General features: G+C 45.6%; 1 protein-coding gene across 4 annotated transcripts in view; it reads right to left on the minus strand.

Moving 5' to 3' along the window:
- The window catches only part of FRMD4A (FERM domain containing 4A), a 283,383-nt gene that overhangs the window by 172,701 nt on the left and 84,394 nt on the right, over nt 1-26,288 (minus strand). For all 4 annotated transcript variants that reach the window (XM_037060727.1, XM_037060730.1, XM_037060729.1 and 1 more), the window contains exon 2: nt 11,885-11,950. In XM_037060727.1, the coding sequence (XP_036916622.1) occupies nt 11,885-11,950 (66 nt within the window). The remainder of the gene's footprint in view (nt 1-11,884; nt 11,951-26,288) is intronic.

The following is a 26,288-nucleotide window of genomic DNA, read 5'->3' on the forward strand; positions in this document are numbered from 1 at the left end:
TGAGGCTCCTCCCAGGCAGCACAGTGGGTGTCCCAGTGAAAATTATGGCCTGAGGCCCCCACGTGCCCTCAGGACATCAATGGCAGAGGCTCTGCCCACACTGATGTGGTTCTGCCCCACCATTCCCCTTCAAAGAAAGAATCCTTATCTGCTTTTATTTTATTTACCTTTTTAAAAAAAGTGATGTTGATTCTAAGGCTTAACGCAGTCATTTGCTCAACGTTACAGTCTGTTATTACTGTTATAGTCTGAATTGTGTGCTCCCCTGCCTGCCCCAGGGGATGTTGAAGTCCAAGGTGACCGTATTTGGAGAGGTAATGAGGGGTACATAAGATCATCGGGTGGGACCTTACAAGAAAAGGGAGAGACACCAGGGATGTGTGAGTGCAGGAAAAGGCCGCATGAGGACACAGTGAGGAGGCAGCCATCTGCGGACCGAGGAGGGAGACACCACAAGAGACAAAACCTGCTGATACCTTGATTGTGGCCTTCTGGGTCCCAGAACTGTGAGAAAATAAACTTCTGTTCTGTAAGCCTCCCAATCTGTGGTATTTCATTACGCCAGCCTGAGCTAACAGGGTCACTGGTGAAAAAGGGGTCCGATGTCAAACTCATGGTCGGGGGCATTAATGACTTCATACATTACCTTCAGTCTTGTTTCAACAATCTCAGCCAAGCCTTAAGATTCTGAATGCCTGTATCATTAGCTATCACTGTATAACAGAGTTTGATTGGCTTTCGTTCCTGGAAGACTCTACATCCTTAGAATGAGAGTACCTTTCATATTATCATTACCTCTAATTCTCGTCACAACCCTGTAAGGCAGTTATTATAATTCCCGTCTCAGCAAGGACTGAGCTAAGAGTCATAAAGGCAAGTATTTCCCAAGGCCACACACCATCCACACAGGAACAGAGAACCGGGATTCCAACCCGGACCCAACTCCACCCAGAGAGCGAGTCTCCACACCAATGCCTCCTAAGCTTCTGTACATTCTCCCATAGGTTAGGGCTGAAACAAGAAAACTAAGCTTAATGTGTGTAAACTTCACAAAGCTAAATATGTTCTACTAAAGAGAGTATTCGTCACTCTGCTTTCATATCCTTTTTGAAATAGTTTTCTTTTTTATCCTGTAAGTAAAGGTTACAGTAGTCAGCAATATTTTTTAATACCCTTACATGGCAAAAAAAAAATTCCAGTTCTACTTTTCTTTATCATTAGATTTTCTGATGCCTTAAATCCAGAAGTCTGGGGTGACCACATTACACTGGCTGTGGGCCCCAGAGAAACACTCCCGAGAGGCCTACCGAACAGCTCTCTCCTCCGCACTCAGTCCTTCCTGCCTCAGTTCGCGGCGTGCTGGGGAAGCACGCGGACTCCAGGGGCCGGCTGCCCTGGCTCGGACTCTTCTAACAGGTCCCTGAGTGCCAGTGATCCTGCCACTCCAGGAACACACCCAGAGAACCTGGTGATGCCCATCACATTAACTGTCTCTTTGGCTGTGCCTGGCTCACATCTGGCAACGTGAAACCAGTACGGTCTGGGGTGGAGCAGGGAAGGGAGGCATGGAAGGTTCTGTCCATGATAGTAAGATAACAAGGAGACACTCCCTCCCCTCTCTTTGAATGTTGTTGTTGGAAGGCGTGGTGCTGGAGGAGCCCCGCTGCAGCCAGTACATGGCCCGTCTCCCAGGCAGGTGCTAAGGGCACAATCAAGGAGCCCACAGAGCTTCCCTAGAACTAACTGGATTTATTGTCCCTGCGTTCAAAGTGAAGATGAATGGAAAGCGTATTATTTTTTTCATGCTTACAAGTACAATTTGGTGAGAACACTGTTGATGAACTAAGAGTTGCAGGGCAGCGCTAGCCCCTAAGTAGCGCTGTGTGTATATCTTCCTGAACCAACTATTAATGTGGAAGGCATTTTGCTATCACAGAATCAATAGTTTCCACAGGCATCAGTTGTTTTATTGTGCTTTGCTTTATTGCGTTTTTACAAATTGAATGTCTGTTACAATGCTGGGTGGAGAAATCTATCGGCACCAAAAAAGTATTTTTGAATTACAGTATGCACATTGTTTCTTTTAGACATAAGAGCACTGCACAGTGAACAGACGACAGTATAGTGCAAACATAATTTGTACACGCAGCGGGGAACCAAAACTGTGCATGGCTTGCTTTACTGCAATGCTCACTTGCCTGCAGTGGTCTGAAACCACACTCACAGTATCCCCAAGGTTTGCCTGCGTGTCGTTTCCTTAACCTCTGAAAGGTGGATGAGAAGGCATTCATTCACCCACCCCTCTGGCTCTGTTATGGATATGCGATAAAATGAAAGGTAGCTTGAAGGATTATTACAGTTCGAACATACCTTTGTATGAGACTACTTACACTTTGCTACTTTATAAATCACTGGCACTAATACAAGAGTAAGGAAGGCAAAAAAAAGGATTTTTATAATACTGACAGATGGTTCGCTCTAAACTAATAAACGTATTTTAAGACCTATCAACATTTTAAAATGTAAGCATTATTGTACTGACCTATTGCTACCCTTAGAGGACTCTGCATGAGATTTTCAAATCTTTCCTTAAAAGAAAAAAATTGTTGACCAGTTTTGCACCGGCCGTTAGGCATTTTTGGAGCCCCAAGATCCTCCCAGGAACCACCAGACTGCTGAGACCGGGCAGGCCTGGTTCTGCTACTCCAGCAGTCACAGGAAGTGCACCTGAGGGCCCCGAAACACCCCTCCCACTCTGTGGTGCAAAACCTGGCCAGTGCCCCCCACCCTCTGCAAAAGTTCTGGCCTTGAATGGGAAACGAGCTAACACATGAACTTGTGAGTACTTCAATTTGTGAGTAAAGAGCTGGCAAAGCAATCACTAACTTGTTTATAAGGGATAATGTTTGTCTCCTTTTTTTTCCCTCCCCTATGTCACGACCAGCACGACCCACTTGTGCTTCAAGATCATTTTAGTGTAAAGCATTACAGACAGGATTATTTAGAAGGTACTAGGCTCAAACTGTCTGTTGTTTTTTTTTTTTCTATTTCATCCCTAGGAATGACAAGTGATTGGCATGCTTCGGCATAACTGGAGGTCAAAACCAAATTCACTTATCTGGATGGTTATCAGTACTCTGCATTATGTCCTGCCCGTCCTTGTATGAACTTGGCATATGAGTTGTGTATGACACTGGCAGGATTAGCAGTTCATGAACAGATGAGGGGATGATGTATTGGGAAGCCTGGAAGATTCAACAGTTAAGAAATTTTTGACAGTTAACCATCACTTGTCAAGTGAACTTACACTGAAGCCTAAAACTGTTCCATAAAGCCCTGCACAGAGTCATAATGAAAACCAAATTACTAGGAATATCACAACAAATTATGTAGCATTTCCCCAGAAGGCTGAGGCAGTCATTCCCATTTTATAGATCAGTAGCAAAGGCGCACGGGTTGCCATAGCTACCAAGTGGCCCAGCCTGGGCGTCTGATTCCAGCTGAGCAAGGGCCCGTCAGGTGCCAGGAAGTCTTCCGAGCACATCACATGTCCTAATTCATTGAATCCTAATCACAACTCTACAAGCAGGAACTAGTATCAGTTTACAGATAAAATTACACCAGAAAGGCTGGAAGCAGCTATCACTCCAAGGTTACAGATAGAGAAACTGAAGCTTAAAGAGGTAGTATAATTGGCCAAGGTCAGGGAGCCACTAAGTGCTGGGGTTGGGAGCTCTGTGACCTTGGCCAGTTTTGAATTTTGGCCAGGTTCTGAAGCCAGGCCGTCTGGCCCCAAGTGGCTCTTTCTCTGGAGCCAGACTGCCGGATTTTCAATCAGGTCTCCACAATTTACCAGCTGTACAACTCCGAACAAGTTACTCACTCCTCTGTGCCTAAACTTCCTCACTTGAAAAATGGCGACAATAACCACCACCTACCTCTCTGAGCTGTGGAGCTGATTGCCAGCTGATGAGTTAGCACACACGAACCCTCAGAACAGCCTGGTACAGCGAGAGGAGCTCCAGTCACCAATGTGATGGTTAACAACTAAGCTATAAAATTTCCCAAGGCACTTAAAACATGGCTTAGATAATTAAAACTCATTTTACATTTAACTAGGAATGTGTTTATTTGCATAAAGCAAAGGATATGTGTCCTTTTCTATCATCTGGTTTCTACCTAGAATAGTGATTTCCAAACCCTGGGGGATTCTGCTGGACCCCTCAGGAGCATGGCCCCTAGTGGTGTGGGGCAAGCTGGTGGGGCTCGGCCCTCCTCATTTGTATGGTATCGGACAAAGGATTCTGTACGTAAAAGAAGCCTGAGCACCAGCGGTCTACAAGACAAGAGGAGGGCCACACGGTTGCTTCTGCCCATCACTACAGATTAAATTCCTATAACTACAATAAAATTCAGGACCCCAGCAATGACCCCATGGGGTACGTCCCAAGAGGAGGCAGGCAGGAGCAAAACTACCTACCTTCTTCACTTCTTAACTATCCTGCTCTCCTAAGAAGGACAGGGCCACATTGTGGAAGGATGTGACAGTCCCACAGAGGAATTCAAACCGGAGGAAACTACTAAAGGCTCTGAGCAAAGACGTGTCATAAAGCAGCAGCTGAGGGGGAATAACAACCTGTGTTGTGCAGGTCAGACTGGGGTGTCCAGAGCATGGAATCATCAAGGTGGGCAAGGAGCCTGCCACAGTACTCCAAGCACACAGAGCAGGGACGGAGAGCGTGCTGATAGCGTCAGGTCTGGGCTGGTAAACGCCCACACAAGGCGAAGGCGGGAGTGTGGAAGGAAGATGCATTTCCTTGAGAGAGGAAAAAACTGGCAAGACTTCAAGGTGGGAATAGAGTTGAGGAATAAATCAAAAAAGGAGTCTGGGCTCCTAAACTGGGCTGCCTTGGAGAATGGGGGGCTCACCTTCAGAGCAGGTGCCAGATAAAGACGCCCTGGATTTGATGAGGAGCGGGGACTAACAGGTTTGGGTTGGGTGTGTGGAATCAGAGCTGCCCACTCGGAAGTCAGTCACTTACACATTCCTAGCAGGCGGCCGAGGTATGGGACTGGGGCTTGGCCAAATCTGGAATCTTCTGAGTTGCTTTAACAGCTAAATTGTTGTTTTGGTGCTGGGCAAGTGAGGAAGGAGGAAAGCAGAGAGATTCAAGGGCCATGGGGAAAGCCCACTGGGGGTGAAAGAACCAGGGAAAATACAGAGCAGCTAATTTTCCCTCGGACCTTCCCATCCCTTCCTCTTCCACATTCGGTACTGGGCAACTCCTGGCTTCCCAGGAGAGGGCCTCCCTGCCTCCCTCCCTCCCTCCCTTCCCTCTTTCCCAGGATGGGACAAGCAGCAGCAGAAGCTGCCAGATGAACAGACCCCCCCCCCCGAAAAGCTCCTGCACCCCCTCCTTACAAGGAAGGACAGGGTACAGCTGGTACAACTGCACAGTGAAGGGGGTATCGCAGCCACAGGAGATTATTGGAGGAACAACAACAAAAAAAGCCACCCCCACCTGATTTGTCAAAATCAGACAAAAAAGCCTGAATAATCATTTCTCACCTCTAGACATGACCCCTCTCCCCCAGGGGAGGAACACTTAGATCAGCACAGCGGCAGACACACAGGAGTGAGTCACTAAATGAGCAAGAGCTGCAATTGGGCGATGTGACCAAAATCAATCTCTGAGTTTTGGATAAAAAATAAAAACACCCAGATGAACTCCCAGATTCCAGAGACACCATCCTCTCCCCTCACTTCCACCCTCTTCTTGGGGGCATGTGCCCGTGTCTGAGAGTGTTTCCCCTATCAGCATAATTATTCACATTTTGCTGAACTGCACAATATGTTAAATTCATCTTAATGCCCCCTCTTATCCCTCTTGGGCAGAAGACAAAAATTAGGAGCCTACAGTTTATAAGCATCACCTAAGGTTCCGCATCTGCAAACACTCCCACTGGGCTGCCTTAGAGAGTATGTGGGAATGATCCTGTAAATGGATCAAAGAAAAATGTAACTAAGCAGTAACAAAACCAAAAGCAAGAACAGAAACCAGTTTTCCAGAGGAAGAAAATGCACTATCTTCCCCTCCCTCTCCTTTCTCTCCCTTTACATTCAGTTGGAACCAAATGAAAGTAATCTTTCAGTAGGGAAAAAACAGCTAAATATTGGCCATTTCAAAATTGGTTAAGATCAGCATCAGGGAGAACAGGGCACAGCCATGGCAGTGGGGTGAGGGTGAGGAGGGTGAGGTGGGGGAGGGAAGCAAAGATGGGGTTGTTGCTAAGCAACCAGAGCTTGGACCAGACAGCCCATTGAGACAGTCCCCTCTCCTCAGCCTCAGGCAGGCTGAGCTGTCTGGTCCAGGAGCTGCACATGTGTGCTGGGGGGGGGGGGGGGGGGGGGGGGGGCCGGGCCCNCTTGTCCCTGGACAACTGCATCGATCGTCCTGCTGTGTCTGCTGTATCCTGACACTCTTCCCTCCGTCAAAGCCCCACAGGGAGACTGGGACTCTCTTTGTTCCCACCCAGCACAGAGCTCACCACCTTTTCCATCAAGGCCCTAGCTAGAGAAAGGAGGTGTGTGGTCCCTCCCTCCTCGTCCAGAGAGAAAACTCCTTGGCTGCTCCTGTCAGCCAAGGTTACACTTTATGGACTGTTTCTGATGCCTCTAAGGCACTTAACAAACTTTTGCTTACCATAGGGTTGCTGTTATATTATGTCTCTAACCTACACCTTAAAACCCATTTGCTTCTCAGTGTATCTTTAAAATGTAAATATGGTCAGCCACCCCGGGGGCTAGAAAGACATCTGTTTGGCTCATTGGTGTGGTGCTCAGCTTTGCAGCAAGAAGTTGAATAAATAATGATGGCAATCACGGTGAAATTTAAGGTCAGCCTAAAGCAGGGTTGGCTTCACACCTTTTTGGCTCTTATTTTAAGGGGTGGGGTGGTGGTCTAAGGGGTCCCAGAGAGACAGTTCACAAAACCAAAGCCCTTGGTCCAGCTCCTGCACGTGGCTTCCCCTCCCTGGCTGACATTGGACCTCCTGGTGAATTCAGACCAGACTGGAGCAGATGGCAGACCTGGCTCACACGTCAGTGGATGGACCAGCAAGCAAACTGAGCCACCCTTCTCAGTAAAAGGATATGGAATCAACTCTGTATTTTTTTTCTTGGCAACATGTGCTATGGGGGGAATTCCTGCTTTACTGGGGTTTACATCCAAGTAAATCCCTTGCGTTTTTACAGAAGAACATTACAAACCACAAAAGCAGCTGAGGATGGGGTGTCAGAGTGGGTGTGTGCGCACATGTACAGAGCCACGTCTGTTCATTTATTCTATGTAACATGATTAGGGCACCAGATTTTTTTAAGTCATATAAGTGGGGAGGGGGTTAGCATATTATAGGCCAGAATATTTATTTTGCCTTCCACGCAGCTTTACTCAGAGTGCACATTAACTTAACCCTTCAGACAGAGTGTTACTAGCACCATTGTCTGAGGAGGCAACGCCACTTTAATCTGCTTATTAAATCTTCTTCCACACCTGATACCCTCGGCCTCATATAAATGATGTGAAAATCCTTCATAATCGTGTGTCACATGTCATCTTCACTAGGTAGACTGGAAACTGATGGTGAAAAGACAATGACCCGGGTAAGCCCATCTTCAGTTCTTAACCTCAGAGGAGGTTCAAAGTCTTTAACTCCAGTCACTTACAAGGCTCGTGTTAGGGGCCGACGCAGCAGCCGCATTACAGGTGAACTGCATCGTGTCCGGGTTTTTCCTGCACATACACTTCACAGTGCTGTGAAAAGAGACTGGGACACAGCAAGACCTGTTGTTCAAGCTGAACTGTACTCACTACTGTACAGTGACCTTGAGCAAGTTATTTACCCTTCACATTTGTGTCTTTAGCTGAGATGGCACCTGCATTAGTTACAGTTAATGGGGTGATTAAATAGGATGAACTTCCTAGAAACTTTATAAAGAACTGTAAAATGGAGCGATTACTATGGAAGACACCCCGTAGTGATATACACCTGGGTGACCCTAAACAATTCTGCCATGTTCATAACTGTTTCTCTTGTTTAAACAATCTCTCTATTTTTTAGAGATAGGTCCCAAAAGAAACATAATGGGAGCCACAAATGGGAGCCCTATATGAAATTTTTAATTTTTTAGCAGCCATGTTAAACAAGGGAAAAGAAATACTTGAGATTGATTTTAGTTCCATATATCTTAATCATGAAGACATTTGACTCTTTTTCATGTGCAGTCCCCACACCGCGGTGCACATTTCCGCCGACGGCACACCCGGTTTGGCCTGGCCCCATCACAGGTGCCCCTACCGTTCTTCCCAGCAGCTTCAAATCCTCCCTGGTGTTCCTCACTAGTTTTCTCAAGGTTAGGGGCACCCTGTCATGTACAACAAAAACCCCACTGCTGTCTTTAATTTTCTTAAAAAAACACTGACTAGTTGAAGTTTTTCAGAGTCACAGGACACTTGGTTCCTCTATTTTAACAGAAGTAGATGGGTATCATTTTGCTGCCAATGGCCACTGAGAAAGAAGGTCAGAGGGGCAAGGCACTGTGATCCTAGAATATTGCTTCATTTCAGCGGGCGTCTTCCTAAACAAAACAAGAAGCGGGGTTCAACTAATTCGAAACGACATGTGCACTCTTGTGTTCACTGCAGCATGAGGTTCAATAGTGAGGACAGGGAAACGACCCAAGTGCCCTTCGACAGACAAATGGATCAAGATGTGCTACATACATACAATGGAATGCTACTCGGCCGTAAACAAGGATGAATTCTTGTCATCTGTGACGACGCGGATGGACCTGGAGGGTACTGTGCTGAGCGAAGTCAATCAGACGGAGAAAGACAAATGCCATATGATTTCACTTATATGTGGAATCTAAAATAACAAAATAAGCGAACAAGCTTGTAGACAGAGACAACAAAAAAGGATGGGCACCAGATTAGAGGGGGTGTGGGGGATAAACACAAAAAGTGAAAGAGATTAAGAAGTATGAATTGCCAGTTTTAAAAATAGTCATGGGGATGTAAACTTCAGCATAGGAACTAAGCCCAATAAAACTGTGAAAACCATGTCTGCTGTTGTCTGGGCCCTAGACTTAGCAGGAGGATGGTCACCTCTTAAGGTACATAAATGTTTAATCACTATGTTGTACACCTGAAACTAATATAATACTGGATGCCAACTGTAATTAAAAAATAAGTTTCATTTAAAAGCGTAGTTCACTGTGGCAGAGTTGGGGGATGGAGAAGACTCTGAAGACATAAAGTCTGATGAGGTGTCTCTTTCTGGCTCTGGCCTGTCTTCCTGCGAGACTGCAGATCACACAGTAGCACAAACCGCACAAGAACCTAACGAGGAAGGGCCACATTTCAGCCATTCCAAACTAGGGAGAATCCATTCGACTTGTGAGATAGCCAAGAGAAAGAACCTGGAACCTTCCCCATTAACCTTCCCCATCTACCTTTTGACCTTCACCGTCAGGAAATTCTTTTTGTTCTTATTTAACTATTCTTACTCAGGCCACACCAAGTTTCCCTTTCTTTGCTTTCAAAATGGTCCCCTAAATATGCATTCAGATCAGAGAAAAGCAAAGAGTTGTTTTAAGGGAACCACCGTATGAAGACAAGACTTGCAAAGCTCAATACCAAACATGCATGGCTCCCTCTGGCGTAGCCAGGGAGGCCTCAGGAACAGGGTGACTGAGGGACAGACAAGAGGTGGCCTCTTACTTTGACACAGGCTTTCTAGTACATTTCTAATGGTTTGAAACAATTTTGGATGATAAAGCAGAAGACACTGTGTCCAGGTTGGATCAATGACCTGGGTTGATTTGTTGCTGAATGTTCAAATCATCACTCCAGCTGTCATTAGTGGAACTGAAGGATTGAAAGAGCCACATGGTAATGTCCTAGGTGTCAGGGACCTGCCTGTGGATTTAGAGATGAGCCTTTCAAATATTAAATCCTAGTCTGTGTACTCTTGACCTTCATCCTTTTCCCCTTACGGGTAATGTAGGATTTATACAGGGCAATCAGGGATTTGCAAGCACAGATTCCGCTCACAAATCTCAAAGGGCTTTAGAAAAAGCATTAAATTCGGGGATCATGGCCATTTTGCTCTGTAACCCAGAGAAAAAAATGTACCAGCCCAGGGACCAGGCCTACACCACTGCAGAAAATCATCTCTGGGCCTGACTGCTTACCAGCATTCTCCTGGTGGGAAGCAACTGCTGGTGGTTGATTCTGTTAGCTCAGTCTTTGCCTGCTTCTGCAGGTCTGAGGGGTAGCCTTTGATGTGTCTCCTACTCCAACGGTGACGGTGACAGAAAAACTAGGCCTCCCACCTCTGCTGCTACTTAGGAAAAGTCTGTTGGTCTGTCACCCTAGTGTAAACCCCCCTGCTTCTCCGCGGCAGATAAGCAGTTCCTGGAAACCCGAAACCCAAAACCCAACCCTCCGTCTTCTAAACCTTGTCAGGTAAACGGGGAGACACTGAAAGCCACTGCTTAGTCTAGGGCTTGTTACAAATACTCTGAAATTGTTCAACAACAACAACAACAAAACTCTAAATGGACCCGAATGGAGGAATGGTTAGCTAATAATGGTGTATCCATTTCTATGCAGCCATTAGCAAAGATGAAATATTTATAGTAACTTGGAAAATGCTAGTGAAAGAGAATGTTAAGTGGAAAAATAAAATGTATAGCATTATACCTACATTATAATCACAACCATGTAAGAAGTACAAAATGAATATAAATATAAATATGAGATATGCTGAAATGAGAACAGTAGCTGAATTAGTGTACTGTGGTTATAAACTACTTCCAATTTTCTCTGTTTCTTACACTGCATTTATAATGCCTTTATAATTTAAATCCTATTAAAAGTATTAACTTTTTAAATGGCAATTGGAACATTCTGAAACCCAAGCTTCAGGTACAAGGGAACACGAGATGAGGATATTTATACATGATTCTCATCACGGGACAGCAGGGTCCTCCCAGTGAATGAGCCTGTGGGTGTCATTTCAACCAGCTGACAAACTGCAGCTTCTTCATGGCAAATGTGAGGGATAAGGAGTACTGCCCTAAAAATCTGACACACATTTGAGAATGTCAGGAAAATACAGTTACGAACGTTGGAATTGAGTGACAGATTAGGAATTAATGTCTTTAAATCAAAGTTGGAAAGCTCATCATTCTTTAGGGTTCTAAATAAAACACTGTTGTTGTTTTTTTCAAGAGTAAGCTGAGCAAGACCAGGGTCTACGATTCTATTTACTTTGTGGACTTCTCTGACGGGCTTAGTTTAGAGATAAATTGATCAGTTTCCTCTGTGTCCGTTCCTCTGGAGGTTCAATGGAGATGGGGCAAGGGTTTAATAGCTCTTAAGAGGGGGACGGAGCCAAGAGATTGCTTCTCTGTCTTCACATCTCTGAAAGCGTAAGTTGAAAATAATGAACTGTTTTCTAGACAACTAACCCAGTTTTAGCTGCAGCAAGAGTTATTTAGGTTACATTATAATTAACTTCTTCCAAGCATAAAGAATAGCAAATGGCAGTTGTGGAATTTCCTGTTCTAGAGATGTGCAACAATAGGTTAGATATACATCTGACCTTGAATGCCTAGGCGTGGTGTGCAAAGAAACAGAATGAACAAAAATAGCAATCACACACATAAATACCAGGGTGTGTCCTACTCTTCTCTCACGAATTTTAACACATTTAGACTGTAAAACAGTTTACCTTCTTGCCTACCCCTCAGCTGAATCAGAGTGTGAACCACATCAGTCACAGAAGAAGTTTAGAAAGTTGGCCCAAAGTTATTTACCTGTACCAGGAGTTCCAGCTTCCTGTCATCAAGAAGATGTACTTGACATCGACGGCCCTCCGTCATCTAAGGATAAAGAGAAATGATGGTCACTGAGGGTCTAGCAGCCTGCTGAATGTACAGGGCCCCGTCTGCTGGACCCTGCCAGGCACATTCCTCGGGGTGAGACTGCCCCTGGGCTTCCGTGCTACGCAGTGCCAACAAGCAGCAGGACTGCTTCATTCATTCAGAAATATTTCTGAGCACTTTCTACATGCCAGGTGCTACTCTGGGAGCTGAGTGTACAGCAGCACACACGACAAGGTCCCTGACCTCATGGAGCTTACATTCTTAAGGGCAAGTGTAACATAAAATAGCAAACATAAACATAACACAAAATCGGTGGTGACAAATTTATTCATTCTTTAGTCATTCTTCCATTCGATAACTTTATCATCATGCATTAGGGACAGAGTTCAGTATCCAGTCTGCCATCTCTGAACTTGTCCCTCTTTACTGATCACCAGATGACCACCCCTCTGGCCACTGCACTTGATTTCTGTGACACTCCCCCCCTCTCCTTGTTTATGACCCTAGTCCCACAGTGCTTTCATCTGTATGACAGGGGAACCCTGGAGATAAGCACTCACAGGGAAGCCTGACCCCAACCCCTGTGCCTTTCGGAACTAACACCCCTGTGCAATGCAGCAGAGAGAGTCCCCAGGCAGGCACCAGGAGGCCCAAGTTCAGTCCTGGTGCACACGTCACTGGCTGCAGGACTTTGGGCAAGCATCTGCTCATCTCCACAGCCAAGTCTCACATAGAAAAATGAGTGGGCTGGGCCCAGTGGGTGCTGGTGAATATTTAATAACCGTCTTTCTGAATGAAAAAAAAAAAAACACCTTAATTTGTAGCATTTGCTGGAGCCCCGGCATCAATCACCCTCAAAGAAAATCCCCTGAAGACAAGGCCTCTCTGAGACGTCAGCTGGCCACCATTCTCACCGAGCACGGTCTCACTGTGCTCCACACAGCTTCGCCACGTCTGAGTTCACGCTGCTGTCACAACAACACTGATGGCACGTCCCACAGACACAAAGGACATACGGAACTCAAGAGAGTAGATGACAGTAAAGCACAGTAAGGTAATTAGGAAGTGATTGATTTTGAGTACTTACTGCCTTTGTTTTTCATATAATTTATTTAATGCTATGTTTACACAATTTTAATTATGACTATATTTTTCAAATGGCATGCAAAATTCCTGAAAATGTAATAATAACAACTGATATTAGCTGGCTCTAAAACTGCTCTCTGGGCCAGAAGCCACATAAGGTTCCTGTAGCCCTTGGAGTCTTACATGAGTCACAGCCCGTCCCCTCCCCCCCCTGAAGTCACCTTCCTTTCCCCTACAACCCGCCACTTCCTGAAGATCCAGGAGAAGGACACACGTGGCAGATCCTGGCCTCACCTCTTTGCACATCCATCGGGGCCAGGTCCCTCCTCCCCAGCACTTTCTCCATGAAACATGGTCAACACGGCCTCTTCTCTTCCTGTTCAACAGAGCTTTCTCTCAGCCCATCAGAAAACTCTCAGAGTCCTTCCTCAAAACAAGTCAACCCGCCATCCTTCCATCAATTCAGACTTCCCTAGCGGTGGGTGCTGCCTGAAAGGGGCTAAAGCGAACAGCCTCTTGAATCTGAGTTTGCATGACTCGGCAGTCCCCAGCTCTGAGAAAAGCCATCAAGGAAAGTGCCACATACTCAGAAGCACTGCAACAGAGGGTGAAATAGAGGGAAAATTGAGGGTAAGCTTACATCCAGAGGCTTCTGAAATTTTGCACATCTCAGCCAAAGCAGGCGGCTGTGGACTTGAGATGGGTCTGTGCAGTCTCGACTCACTCTCTGAAGGCTTAACTTCAACTGTTAATTGTCTTAGCCACAAGCCAGGCTCAGATTCCATTAGGATCCATCAGCCTTGCAAACAGTGGTCACCGAGCTGACTGACTTAATTTAAAAATTCACCAGCTTCAAAAAAATAAACAAGCGGGAGCTCATCAAACTAAAAAGCTTCTCACAGCAAAAGAAACCACCAACCAAACAAAAGGGAAACCCACCAAATGAGAGACAATGTTTGCAAATCATACTCTCGATAGGGGTTAATATCCAAAATATAGGAAAAAAATCATACAACTCTCTGGCAAAGACACAAAAGAACCAATCTGATTAAAAATAGAGGACCTGAAGAGACATTTTCCCAAGGAGCACACACGGAAGGCCCACAGGTACCTGGAAAGGTGCTCGACGTCAACAATCGTCACGGAAAACAAATGAAAACCCTAATGAGAGACCCCCTCGCACTCTCAGAATGGCTGCTATCAAAAAGACAAGACATAACCAGTGTTGGCGAGGATGTGGGGAAAACGGAGCACTCGTGCCGTGCTGGTGGGATTGAAATTGGGGCAGCCCCCACAGAAAACAGTGTGGAAGTTCCTCAAAAAATTAAGGGAAAAAATAACCCCACCGTATCACCCAGCAATGCCCTTTGTGGGTGTTTATCTGAAGATGAAAGCACTAATTTGAGACGATCTATGCACACCTATGTTCACTGCAGCATTATTTACAACACACTGCAATACAGTATCAAGTATGGAAGCAATGGATGAATGGATAAAGAAAATGTGGTACATATATAATGGAATATTCTTCAGCCACAAAAAAGAAAAATCCTGCCATTTGGGACAACACGGATGGACCTTCAGAGCATTACGCTAAGTGGAACGGGTCAGACCGTGAAAGAAAAATGCCATGCGATCCCAGCTATATGTGGAATCTGAAAAAAAACAAATGAACTCATGTGTGGAGAATGGACTGGTGGGTGCCAACAGTGAGGTTGGAGAGGTAGGGGAAATGGGTAAAGGTTGTCAAAACGTACAAACTTCCAGTTACAAAATAAATCAGTCCTGGGAATGTGATGTACAGCATGGTGACTACAGTTAATAATACTCTACTGTATATTTGGAAGCTGCCAGGAGATTAGATCTCAAGAGTTTTCATAATAAAAAAAAATAATTTGTAACTAACTATGTGTGGTGCCAGCTGTTCACCAGACTTACCGTGGTGATCAACTCACAATCTGTACAAAGACTGACTCATTACGTTGTATGCATGAAACTAATACAATGTGATAAGTCAGTTACATCTCAATTTAAAGAAAAAGAAAAATTCAAAATCAACTTCACTGGTTGGGGGAAGCCCATCGGCTTCATTTTAATCATTCCCTTATTCAAATTCAGTGAAAGATACTAACATGTTAAATTAGACTAAAATATATACCTCACCTCAGAATGTGTAAACAAGTCCTCACCAGAAGAGCCCACCAGAAGTGCTCAGGTTTCAACAGGGCAGTTCGCACAGGCACTGTGAGTAACTGTCAGATGGTTGGCAACTCAGTCCTGATTACAGAAAGAACCTGATTCTAATAAAATGAACGTTCTAGGAAGGCCAGTGCTACAACTGTCCAGCATTTTATTTTCAAATGCCTGAGCAAATTCTCTGATCAGTGAGGGTGGGGGGATTTTAAGAAAGAAATTCTGCTTGTCCTTTGCATCTTTAAAACTCAAAGTTTTGAGCTTCACTGTACTGCAAAGGGCAAGGATATAAACACGTTCTTGAGTTCCTTATTCACATTCTAATACATTTTATAAAAACAAAGGAATGTTGGTAACTGAAAAATATTACTGTATCAAATACAGTTTAATCACTGGAATAAGCGGTAGTAGGTCACTTTCTCAAAATATTTCAATAGATGCCAAGTGTGGTGTGACACTGAGTTTGCGCCCATGTCTAAAAGTTTTCTCTGAGATTACTGAAATATAAAATTTTCATTACATTAATCTCATTTCATCTCCTTACCACTTTAAGGAAGCAACATGCATTGAGACTTTAATATCTACCCATCTACTTGGTGTAACAAGCATTTAATATCTACTTGGTGTAACTTGGCGAACTTGGAGTTAGCTCTCCAACAAAGCCCGAAGCTAAGTCCTGGGGAATTTATAAGCCTGCTCCCTATTTGAATTGGGAGTTTATAAGCTGCCTCCCTTTTGGAAGGCAGTATGTTTCTTCAAAGAGTCAGCCCAGAAACGTGAGTCTAAACAGAAACTCCACTCTGAATCATCATATGGTTGAAAGTATGACTTTCTTTTAACAGCACTGCTGTAGTTTTTCCTCAAAAGAAGGACCCATTTGTTCTTTCGTCCTGAAATAAATGGGAGTATCCTGTTATCAGCTGGGAAAAGGTTTACCATTCTGGGTGTGTGCGGAGAGAGCCAGGACATCTGCAGCTTTGTCTGGCTTCCAGGCATTCTGAAATTTCCTCTGGAATACTAACAACTGTAAAGTAATAGCACTCTCCTTGTTTTCCTTTTCAGCTGCTCAGGCACAGTCGGAGCACTGGCATCACCCTCCAAGGAAAGCCCGTCAGAGAACAAGGTTTCTCCTTGATGTCAGCTGGCCGGCCACCACTCCACCCAGGAGTCGTCTGGCTACCACACAATCCTACACCAAGCAGAGGCCTGACAAGTGTGCCGTGATTCTAAAGAATGTACAGAAAAGTATTATTTTGAAGGTAAGGGTGTCTACCCCCTTTACCTAACTTTCCTGGTAAGATACACAACAAATGGCAAAGACGACGTAAAAACACGGATTTGTGATGCTGGCTCAAGTGAGCATAGTGGAATATGAATGGCACGTGAACTGCAAAGTCAGCCAATAAAGCTTTGTGCAGAGGAACAGGAATTGGGCGGCGGCACAGACAAAACAGCTGATGTGCCAGGGTAGTGGGCTTCCAGGTGGTTCCCCCTACTCCGCCCGAATATCACACAAAATGTTGTTGAGGGGTTAGTTAGAATAATATCATGAAAAGATTATCTAGAGCAATGAATGAGAGTGTTTGAGGTCAGCCCCAGGAAATAATGCCTCAGCAGCTTCTTTCTCAGCAAATTCATTTTAGATGGCCTGTGTTGTTAACACATTAAATCCAATTAATTAAGTTACGAATGAGAATTACAATTGTCACACAGGTCAGAAATCTGAAGACTGGGAGTCTGACACATTCTCTGCCTGCAGGCAGAATTAATGGGACACCAATGGTGACCAGCATGGTTCAGTAACACAGAATCTCCAAGGGGAATGACAACTAAGTCCGTCTGAGGGCATCTGTCTACAGCAGCTCGACTTATTCCTGATGGGGGAAGGCCCACCGTCCAAATGTGGCAGGGGAGTCACGCCATTCAGGCCATCACCAAACAAGAAACAACAAACTAGCAATGACAACCCCCCAAATGGCGATTTGGGGTTGCTTTACACAGAAAGTTCTGCATGTGAAAATAGGCTTTAAGAATATTTTCTCTTCAAAATTAAGAACCAGTATATGCTTCTTATCATCACCTTTTTCTGTATGTATCACACTTTCCTCCCTCTTTCTCTCTCTTTCTGCCACTTCCTGGATGTCTCCTCTCCTCTCCCCCTATCAATGTGCAGGCTATGGTACGCACAGGCACAGGAAGTGCTCTGAAGAAATGACCCTAGTTCCCCTGTTGGGCATGTTCGCAGAAATCCAGTACAGTTGTGTGAATGACTTATCGGGTAACAGATCCTGAAGAAAACAGGTGGTTTATAAAAACAAAAACTAGAATTATTCAATTAGCACACTATATTTCCTAATAATTTCCATTATAATTCCTAAAGCTAATTTGTACTGAAATTGTTACCACTGAGGTGCAGGGGAGTGAGGGGAGGAAGGGGTGGGCCGGGGGAGCAGAACTGCTGAGAGGAAGGTTCCCAGCCCTGCAGAAGCCCTTCCCCCCCGTGACCACATGCCTCCTTGTTTATGGCCCTGTGCAGAATAAGTTACCAAGTTGTGATTCATATTCATTTGGGAGACCATACCTTTATGAGGCAATAACAGAGAACTAGTAAAGACAAAGCAGAATTGTATAAAAGGAAGAATTAACATTTCCCAATCATACTTCACTTGGGAAAATGATCCATGTTCCCCCAAACAACCTGAAATCTTATTTTTAAATATTTATTTTTAGAGACAGGTGATGGGTGGGAGAAAGAGAGGGAGAGAAACATCGATGCCAGAGAGCGACATTGATCGGCTGGCCTTTCCCATGCACCTTGACTGGGGACCAAACCCCCCACCCAAGCATGGGCTCTCACCACTGGAATCAAACCCAAACCCTTTGTTCTACGGGACCACTCCCAACCAACTAAGCCACACCAGTTAGGGCTGAAATCCTTTCTTTTAAAATTTTATCATCAAATAGAAAATCTGCATGTCAAAAGCATGCTAGTGAAGGCCCAGACATGGAGAGGTAAGTCTTCCCGCATGCCCTCCCCCAGCACGGCCCTAAGACACGGGACTGGACGTCGGAAGAATCCGGATGTCTTACAGCAGCACCTCACAGTCGCCCCTTGACCCAGGCCATTTGGAGGCTCAAAAGGAAATTCCAGAGACATGACGACAACTTCCCAGTGGAACTCACTGTGGGAGCTTCTGCTCTCGGGGTCACCTCCTCATGGCCCTGACCGCTCCACTTCAGCTTCCCCCTCAGACAAATGGGCGCAACGGCCCATCTAGTACCAGAAAGTGACGAGATCACGAAATCTCAGTAATCCTAAAGCTGTCACACCCGGGAGGTGAGTGAATGCCATACATTCACAGTGGCCTCCAGAAACTCAGCCCCACAGCAAACACACATAGAGAAAGACTTCAGGAAAATTAAAATTCATTAAAAATGCCCATCCATTTACTGCTCACATTCACTCACACCATGGAAATACCAGATCTAATAATAATTATTATAAGGTAATATCATATTATAATATAAAAGCAATACATGAGGGGGTCTCAGCTCATAACCTTTGAAGTTCTAGTGTCTATTTTTATTTTTCCCTCTCTGATTCATCTCAAGCTTACCTTTTTTTGTGTGTTTGAGTGACATCATATTAAAATCAGATAATAATGGAAAAAAAGAAGACACAAGGTGCTAGACAATGAAACCTGAGTCAGAAAGAATGACGTTGTCCCCACTTTGCTCCATAACCTCTGGCAAATTATCTTACCTCTGTCTTTCCCAAGAGTCCCCTGGATTTAAAAAGAAGGCACACCCAGGCCTGTCCTTGAGACTCTTGGCTCCTCAGCACAGTCACAGCTTGTAAAACCCAGATGAAAGTGATTAAGTCAGTCACTCTGTTAGAACCAAATTCACAAGCCAATGCACTGTAATATAAAAATCGAAATAGCCTCGAGTTCTTCAAAGCTCGTCCCTCTCCAAGTCTGCATTTGATGAGATCATAAGTGGGGCCAGGGTTTGACTGGAGGACCTCTGTACAGCGTATCTTTGTGCTGCTGTCGCTGCTCAGATCCCTCCCTCCCTCGCTTCGGCAAAGGGAAGCTGGGTTTCTCTGGTACTGCAGGATGAGAAGTCGTGGTGCTGAGTGCACTGAGAACTTGAGGACCAGGTAGGGCTGCTGTGTCTGGGGTGGACAGTTTTAGTCCCTAGCACTGCCACCCTTCTGAAGACCACTGCTGTGTGTGGTCCTGTGGGACAATCCATTTCAACCCTCTCCAGATGGTACCCCAGGGCAGAGGTCAGAAAGCACTAATCAGCAGTTTCTTGGCCTAAAATTTAGAAGGTGAGGAATGGACCCAGGCAGGTAAGAGGTGAGAACATCCAGGAGATCCACTGATGGTTTTCGTGATCCCAGGGAAGAGAAACTCCAACCCAAAGCTAAGCTGCAGCTCGTGGGAAGGAAGAGCACTCTTCACCTTCCAACAGGACGCTGCACAACATTTGAGGATGAGCCATCAACATGGAGGTTGGACAGGTGTGTCTCAGACATGGAAGGCCAAAGTCCTTCCTGCATTTCACCCCAGGTCCAGAGTGTTAGCGACAATCACTCTCTTCTGTCTGAGAAACAACTGTCCGACGGAATGGATGGGAGAAAATGGACACTGGGAGACGCGAATGCATGGGCTCTGGAGTTAGGCTGTGCACCACGGCCACCATCCTGGTGAGCACACAGCAGGAAGCTCGCTCGAGCTGAGTTCACCGAAGTGCCGTGAAGGATCCACGAAGGCTGCAGTGCTCTCTGCATTACACTCCAGCCAACTGGACACTGGAAGAATGGTAGCCAGACTGTCACACTGGGGTTCTGCTGCTGCTAGAGTATCTTCTGAAGACAGGATTTCCTTTACCTCCATCTCAACTATATTATTAAAGCCTCTTATTAACTCACTCATACACATCGGCAGGCTTTTGCTTTCTACCCAGGCTTTCTGCAATGTTGGTTGTGTGACCGGAGCAATTGGAATCTCTCTAGATATAGAGACTTAATCGTACTCTACATGGAATGTATTCTTCTTCTTTGGAGAGGGGTCAGAGAAGGGAAGAGTGCCTGCTCCTTCCAAGGGAAATGAAGGGGAATTTCCATCAGAGAGTGAGTCCTGTGCAATCTGGAAGGAGGCGGACAGGTAACAGCAGGTGGGATTGGGTAGAGATCAGAATCTTGAGCACATCTGAATGGAAGGCCTCAAGGATTCAAGGCCTGGGAGCAGATTCCTGATGTTGTTGTAAAACATCTCTCCCTAATTATGCACTGTACCACCATTTGTGAAAGATGGATATCTCAGTGCTGGGTAACAAGTCCTCTGAGACCTGGCCTCACTTAACCTTATCTCCTTTTTTCCAAAAGCTCTCCTTCCCTATCCCCTCAGTCCCAAGGGCTAGCTATGGTGGACCTCTGAATTCTTTCCTCCAAGGGTCACCCTCTTTCATGCCTCTGGGCCTGACCCCCACTTTTTCTCCACTGATGTCCTCAAAGGACCATCCCTGCATGTCTCCTCGACACCATGTGCTGAGCCAGATGCTGGAGACACGGCGGTGACCAAAGAAAGCAGTTCCACAGAGATGGGGGTCAGGCTCTGGGCCTGAGTGCTGGTCTGTTTGTCCTCAAATCACCAGGGAGGAGCACCATGTGACCCTCCACAAGTCAGCACATCCCCTTGTGCTTCAATCTCTAGTCTAGGAAATGGAGACCACCCTAGCACCAACCTTGAGGGGCAACCTCGAGGAATAACTAGAGTAGTGCAGGAAAAGAGTGTGCAACTCTGCTTGGCGTGCAGTGGGCTCTCAGTCAGCATCCCCTTCAGAGGTCCCTCCTCTAGTCAGGGACTGCGAGGTTCCTCTGGGCAGGGGTGTCAGAAAGTGTTCTCATCCCAGACAGTGTGCCCCCAGGCTCCCCTCCCTAGCCATACACACTCCTTCGAGATGGCTGGGTGAGGCTACAGCTTCCTGTCTACTCACACCAGATTATCTGCTGCGGTGGCAGGGCAGGTGAGGAGGCTGGACAGGACAGGCTTCCTCTGGGTGGCTGTTCCTAGTGCTGGGCAAGCACCAGGCTTCCACAGAACAGAGCTCCCCGGGACCCTAACCAATAGGTGGAGGGGACACTTCATCCACAAGGGCTCTGGGAGGCCCAGTCCCTCACCTCAGAGTCATCCTGGGCAGGCTGGCAGTCACCGAGAGAGCTGACATAAGGCATGCTAGAGCTGACCTAAGACTGGAGGTTTAGGAAAGTCGGCGTGTGACGTGTGGGACACCACCAGTGAGGACAACGAGAACTGCCAGGCCACAGACTGCAACGCTAACAAAGGAGAAAAAAGGCCTCTTGCTAACGTGGAAGCCTCACCTGTTTCCCTTGGCAGGTTCAGGGTGTTATTCTTACACACACACTGTTCGTAACACAGGTATCCATGCAGTCACCCCTTAAAGGTGGCCGAGTGAAGTATAAACCCCCAAGAAACAAAACATGCAAAGGAGCAACCAGAACCTGTAAGAACCTACACAGCCTTCTAACACCCACGGCTCTCCCGGCAGCGAGGAGAGATGAGAGCAACACCCGGCCTCTGCCACACGGAGCCGGGCTTCGGCATCTTAGGGACGGGCTGTTTTAGGTGGAATGAAGAAATTTCTTTTCAAAGGAAAACACGAATGTCTGCCCTTCTTGGGGTTTTGGTGACAGCACTTGGACTTTTTAGAGTAGAGACAGAGTCCTAATGTAGAGTTCAGATGGGGACCACACACTCAAGGAAAACAGTCTGTAAAATTCCAGACAAAGAATAAGGTCAACTCTACAGGTATAAAAATTTCATTTGCATGAGACAAAGACCGTAAAAGTAAAATTTTGATAACACAGTAAAAATAAAACTCAATGAGAAAGTGAAGGTTGAGACTCCCAGTGAACACAAAGTACCTGCATGGAGAGCTCCCAGAGACTAGATTTTGGCAGCGCAAGTACCGTGTGTCAAGGGCAGAGTGCATTACACCCATCTATGGGGTCACGCCCACAGATGAGGGGCGGCATACATTCGGAGGGACAGGAGTAGAAAACCAAAGCGGAAATGCAAAACAAGGAAAGTCGCAGGACAATGAAAGACCCTTTAGAGATATGTTGAAAGCAAAATGATCAAGGAAAGGAATGTTTTCATTGTTCAGTGCCCATGGATTTTTTTGTTAAAAGGTGAGCCTCTGAACTACTCAATTCCTAATCTGTTTCAATATTCCCAACTAAGACAGGAAACGGTAGGGCTAACCACTAAAGGATATAAACCAATCATCCCCTTTCCCCAAAATAAATTCTAGGTGATTCATAAAGTTATATATTTTAAAAACACAGGCTATTATTTATTAGACCTTTCTAAGCATAAAAGCAATGGATGAGCCAAAAGGAAAAAAATGTAAAGATGTAACTATATTACAAATATAATTTTTTAGAATTTCTACTCCACAAAGCACTGTAAGCAAAAAGAAAAAAAAAACAAATGTAAATTTGGGGGGGGGGGAGACAACAACTATAAGGAGAGGTTAATAGGTTAAAAATAAAATTATGTTATTAGTAGATAATTACAAATTAATTGGAAGCCCCTGCAAGAAATAAAACTAAAATACAAATTACTTTCATATTCTTTGACTCAGTCATTTCTCTTCTAGAGAAGAGATCTCTCTCTCTAGCAATCAAGAGGGTAATCTAGTAATCTGTCCTAATGAACTAGGGAAACTGGGGTTAATGATTATACATAATAATGATCACTACAGTGTGTGTTCATTCAGGAAGTGTTTACGATACATTCATTGTGCATCAAACATCTTACTAGATACACAGTGACGAATATGACTTTGTTCCCATACTTCAGGAGCTCTGTGTCCAGTAGAAAAACTACCCAAATTAACAGGTGAAGGCAGGGCAGTTCACATGACAACAGGGTCGGTATAAGGGGTGGGGGGTCGGGGGACCCTAACTCACACCTGGGGAATTGGTCACTCAGGTGAGGACCAAGCGGTATCTGCAGAACAGGATGTCTGGCAGAGGCAACTTGGTGTAAGAAGGCCTGGAATGAGAGGGAACATGGCACGTTCTGGAAACCTGAGCCGGAGCAGAGTGGCGGGTCAGGGAGGAGCAGTAAGGAATACAAATGGAGAGCCCTATCTTCACTACCCAGAAGGAGAAACAAACTTAACCCTAACTGATGCCCAGAGGGGAGTCTGGAGAGAGGGCTCAGTGACCACAAAGATATACAAGCACTTGGGAAACTGCAAAGAGCTACTAAAACGTAAGCTGTCTTTCTCAACTTGCGTATTACCAGCCACCCCTCGCCCCAGATGAGCTGTAACTAGACACAGTGTGCAGATCAAATTTACAGTTGACAAAGGGGCTTGGATGGTGGCTTCAATTTTTTTCAACTGGGATCATACCGTTTATAGTTTTATGCCCTACCCTTAGCTCCCATGCTAGAAGCATAGCATCGTGAATAATGGAATTAAGAGGTCTCCACTCTACTATGGTGGAACCATTTCTGGAAATCTGTGTTCAATTCTGGGTACCCAATTTCACACAGGCAAGGAAAGAAACTGGAGCCAGGCCAAAGAAGAGTGACCAGACTGGGGAAAGCTGTGGAAGCCGTGTCTTCTCAGGACAATGGGAAAATGTCCAGCGAGCCTAAATGGCAGATCCAGGGTAGGGTGCCCTACAATCTACTGCTCATGCCAACACACTTTATTGAGTGAAAAAGGAGCCATTATTGATTCCATGGAGATAACAGGTAAAAACTGGACTGTCTTGGTCATGTCTGGATGTGCAGACTTGCCAATTTAATGACTTAATGCTAATTTGATGATTAAATGTGATAATAGCAAGGGAGAAGAACATTGTTTTGGAGGGCAGAAATGGGATCAGTGAGCGGAAGTTCCACAAGACACAGCTGGATTCAACAGGCGGAGGACTGTCAAACAAGCATCCTGCCCAGAACGGAATGGGTTGCACCATCACCACTGCAAGTGACCAGGACAGGGGCAGACACACTCTAAGCCTTGGACAAACGTGCACACCTACAGCCATGCATTCCGAGCAAATACATTCATTCTAACAACTCATGCACTTACTTAAAATGCTTCTTGTTACAGTACTATACATGGCTTGAAAAATATTCATATCACCTATTTACTCTTTAAGAGGACTTTTTAGAAAAATCAGACCAGCAGACACAAACATTTTCCACTATTTTTTTCCTACCAATTTCCTCTGTATAAACAGGCAACCAAATGTCCTCTATTTAAAACACAATGTTGTGTGTGTGAAATAGTTTTGTGTACCTGCTACTGGTTTAGCATTCATTATTTGATAACCAAGAACTTCAATGATATTTTCTTGGTAACGTGAATTTGCTTATTTGGCTCCAGTATCTAATTCAATGTTTGCTCATGTTGTGATCAATGAAGTGAAACAACACTATTTACAAGTACGTGTCTTAGGAAGCAAGAGGTAATCACATTTTTATTGTAAATATTTCGTTGATGTTAAAATGATATTCATGTGTGATCAAAACATAATGACATGACTGTGATAACAGGCACTCTACAAATAGTTTACGTGAATTAGTAAATACATACTCAAATAACATATACCCTTACACATCATTTCAAGGGTGATTCCAAAATATAGGCACTATACCATTTCATCTGCATTCAGGGAGCCACACCCCAAACGCAGACTCAGGAACAGGCACATTCTCTGTAGCTTATGTTAGCTACACGACACAGAGGGAATGAGCAGAACTGACATCCCTCTGCCATCAGTGGGAGCTAGAGGTCTTACCACACAGATAAGAATTGGGAAGTGGGTTTTCCTTCCATAAACACCTCCTTTGTGTAGCACCATAGTCAAACTCTCCATTAGCCCTTAGCCCCGGGGATGAGTGTGCCCTGTGGGGGAACCAGAAAATGGTATTCTAGACCATCTGAAAGTTACTGGAATTCTGTCTTTGCTGACTCTTAATGCACAGTGGGAGAAGAGCCACCCGCAACAGTGGGGTGGCCCTCCGGGCCACCTGCTTTCACAGAAGTTGCATGGGACTCAAAGCAGCTACCCACACCCTAAGTGCCTGAGTCCAGGGGCCCAGTACCAAGATGCCAAGTCTTCTGGGTTTGCAAGGAAGGACTCTGGCCCGATTGCTCACCCTCGTGAAACTCATGCTTACATCAGACATTTCCAGTGATGTCATAGCAGAGGAGATCCGAGGAACAGGGCATTCCCAGTCTGGAAAGCCACCAGTCCTGCAGGGTGGTCCCCGCTCCGGAAGGCAGCAGCAAGCCCTTGCCCCTCCCCCACCCAACACCCCAATAAAAGGTGCCAGAAGACCTTGGGAGCCTGCAGTGCATACACTAAGGACATTTTTACAGCTACCTTTGACATCTGTATGGGACAGTCCATCTGGGCTGGAGCCTGCATGTTTACATAACTGTGTTCTCTGGGAAGGACTCTGCTGGAGCCCGCGGGCAGGGACTTCTCCCCCCTGCAGGAGCCACTCTGGCAGTTCCATCCCTCCATTCATCTTGTCTGAGGTTTCAACACTGGCTGGCTGCCCGTGAACCACCCCAGACGCCTCCCGGAGACCTGCTTCTGCTGCCCCGGCTCCATGCTTTCAGGACAAGTTTCCAGAGCTGATGCATTTGTCCCCCAAAAAAACATTTTAAAATAGGGGTGGGGCACGAGGCTGGGAGAGGAAGGAAAGTGGAGAGGGGTGGAAGGGGGAGGGAGAAGATTCTGAAACCAAAGGTTGGTTTCCCTTCTTTCACGAATTCTCCTCAGATGTAAATGCAGTCACAGGACATCAGGCAGTGCCTTCTAAGGCAAAGGCCACGGCAAAGGGAAGCTCCAAGGATACCCAGGGTGCGTGTCACGAGTGAGCAGTTACAGCAATAAAGATGCTATGCTGTATCTGTTAGTCAAATCAAAATTCTAATCGGACACAGAGCAATTCCTCACAGCTTTCGCAGGTAGTTACGGTGCCGACTGCAC

Source organism: Sturnira hondurensis, unplaced genomic scaffold, assembly GCF_014824575.4.
Source record: "Sturnira hondurensis isolate 20B ecotype Veracruz unplaced genomic scaffold, ASM1482457v3 Scaffold0012488, whole genome shotgun sequence".
In the NCBI taxonomy this organism is placed as follows: Eukaryota; Metazoa; Chordata; class Mammalia; order Chiroptera; family Phyllostomidae; genus Sturnira; species Sturnira hondurensis.